General features: G+C 60.9%; 1 protein-coding gene across 2 annotated transcripts in view; it reads right to left on the reverse strand.

The window, feature by feature from the left end:
- Positions 1–1,300, reverse strand: part of DAPK3 (death associated protein kinase 3) — a 6,955-nt gene extending 5,655 nt beyond the window's left edge. Inside the window, exons 1-2 of one of the 2 annotated variants that reach the window (XM_027908562.1) lie at positions 1,166–1,300; positions 106–182 (exon numbers count right to left, since the gene is read on the reverse strand). In XM_027908562.1, the coding sequence (XP_027764363.1) occupies positions 106–182; positions 1,166–1,227 (139 nt within the window). In that variant the 5' untranslated portion in view covers positions 1,228–1,300. Of the gene's footprint in view, positions 1–52; positions 183–1,165 lie in introns of both variants that reach the window. The other variant, XM_027908563.1, reaches the window with a different exon arrangement.
- Between the last annotated feature and the right edge of the window lie 413 nt (positions 1,301–1,713).

A 1,713-nucleotide genomic window follows, 5' to 3' on the forward strand; every position in this document is an offset into this window, starting at 1 on the left:
TGTCGTGCAGGGTGATGATGTTGGGGTGCTGGATCTCCCGCAGGATGTCCACCTCCCTCTCGATCTCCTCCCGGCTCACGCCCCGGCGGCTGGACGAGAGCCGGCGCTTCTTGATGAACTTGGCCGCGTATTCCAGGCCCGTCTTCCTCTCCCGGCACTTCCGGACGATGGCGAACTGGCCGCTGCGGGGAGGAGGGGAGGAGGTGGAGTGAGAATCTCCCCCATCACATCCTTGGAAACAGCACAAGGGCACGCTGTTTCCTCCCAGGACTGCCAGGGATCGGGATCGGATGGTGCCCGTCTGCTCCCAGGCTTTACACAGCCCAGCACTGCTGGAGCAAGCCCAGCGCTTCCTGGGATGGAGGAAAGGAATCCCTCCCAGGAATGTGGCAGCTGCAGACCATCCCTGGGCTGTTCAGGTGCTGCTGTGACCACCCAGGCTGGGAGATGCCCAACAACCCCTCTTTTCCAGCCAGGAAACCCCAGGTTGGTGCCAGGAGCCAATCCCAGAGCCTGGTGGTGCTGGGGGACCGTAAAATTCCGGAGGGAAATGCAGGTGGAGGAGGAAATGCCTGAAATCAGAGTAACTGCACCTGGACCCAAGATTCCTTTATACTTTATACATTCCCAGATCACATCTGGGACCACCCACAGCCCCCCCCAGGGCAGGGACCAGCTTTGCCCAGGTGGGATCCACAGCCCAGCCCTGAGAGAGTAAAGAACCTGAAGGAACCCCTGGAAGCTGCTTTGAGAAAAAAACCACCTAAGTGACCCCAAAAACGTTTTTTTGCTGCCCAAGGATTTCCCAGTGGCTGAGGAGGAGGAGCCACGGCCAAAGGCAGGGCTGGAGGATCCCTGGGCAGCTCCCCCAGCTCCGCCTCTGCATCCCGGATGATTAAATCCCATCTGCAGGCAGTGAGTCACCCTGGATCCCTCCCCAGGCACAGAGCCAGGAGCAGCCAACTGAGGCCTAGAAGCTGCTGGCCCGGCTGGAGCTCCAAAAAGAGCAACTTTAACATTAATTAACACATTCTTTTAATCTCTCCCGGCCCAGCCCCGGCCCTGCTGCTGCCAGGGGTGGCACAGGGACACCACAAGGGGTAGTGAAGCTCCCTCGGCTGGAGGTGCAGCCCCTTCCAGACTGTAGAGGGGGATGTTCCCTCACCTGCCCAGCTCTTCCCCCATCTCATAGAAGTCCTCCACGTTCTCCTGCCGGAAGGTGGACATGGCTGCGGATCCCCGCGGAGCGGGAGCCGTGCGGAGAGCGGGAAGTCAGGGAGCAGCCAGGAAGCAGCCGGGGATCAGCACCTGCAGCACCAGGAAAGAGGAGGGGTTGTGTCCCGGGAGCTCAGGCCAACACCCAGCACAGGGATCCTGTCCCTGCCACCCCCACCCAGGCCGGGCGGCTGCAGCTGAATTAGGGATGAACCCCCATCCCATCACGTCCCAAAGTCTGTAGGGACCCCCTGACTCTCACAGGGATGCCTGGGGGGACACAGCCCCAAACTTAGAGCCTCCACCCAGTTCCTCAGAGCCCGCACCCCCAAACCCCCACAGCCCCTCCCTGTCCCACAAGCCCCAAACTCACAGCCCTAATCCCCAGTCCCCTTGCTGCCCCACATCCAAAGACTCCTAAATCCCGATCCCTCTCTGCCCCGTAATCCCCAATCCCACAGCACCCCCCAATTCCCCACAGTCCCACATCCACAACTC

The sequence above is a fragment of the Empidonax traillii genome, unplaced genomic scaffold (assembly GCF_003031625.1).
Source record: "Empidonax traillii isolate 1590-97213 ecotype Southwest subspecies unplaced genomic scaffold, ASM303162v1 scaffold1748:size104815, whole genome shotgun sequence".
NCBI lineage: Eukaryota > Metazoa > Chordata > Aves > Passeriformes > Tyrannidae > Empidonax > Empidonax traillii.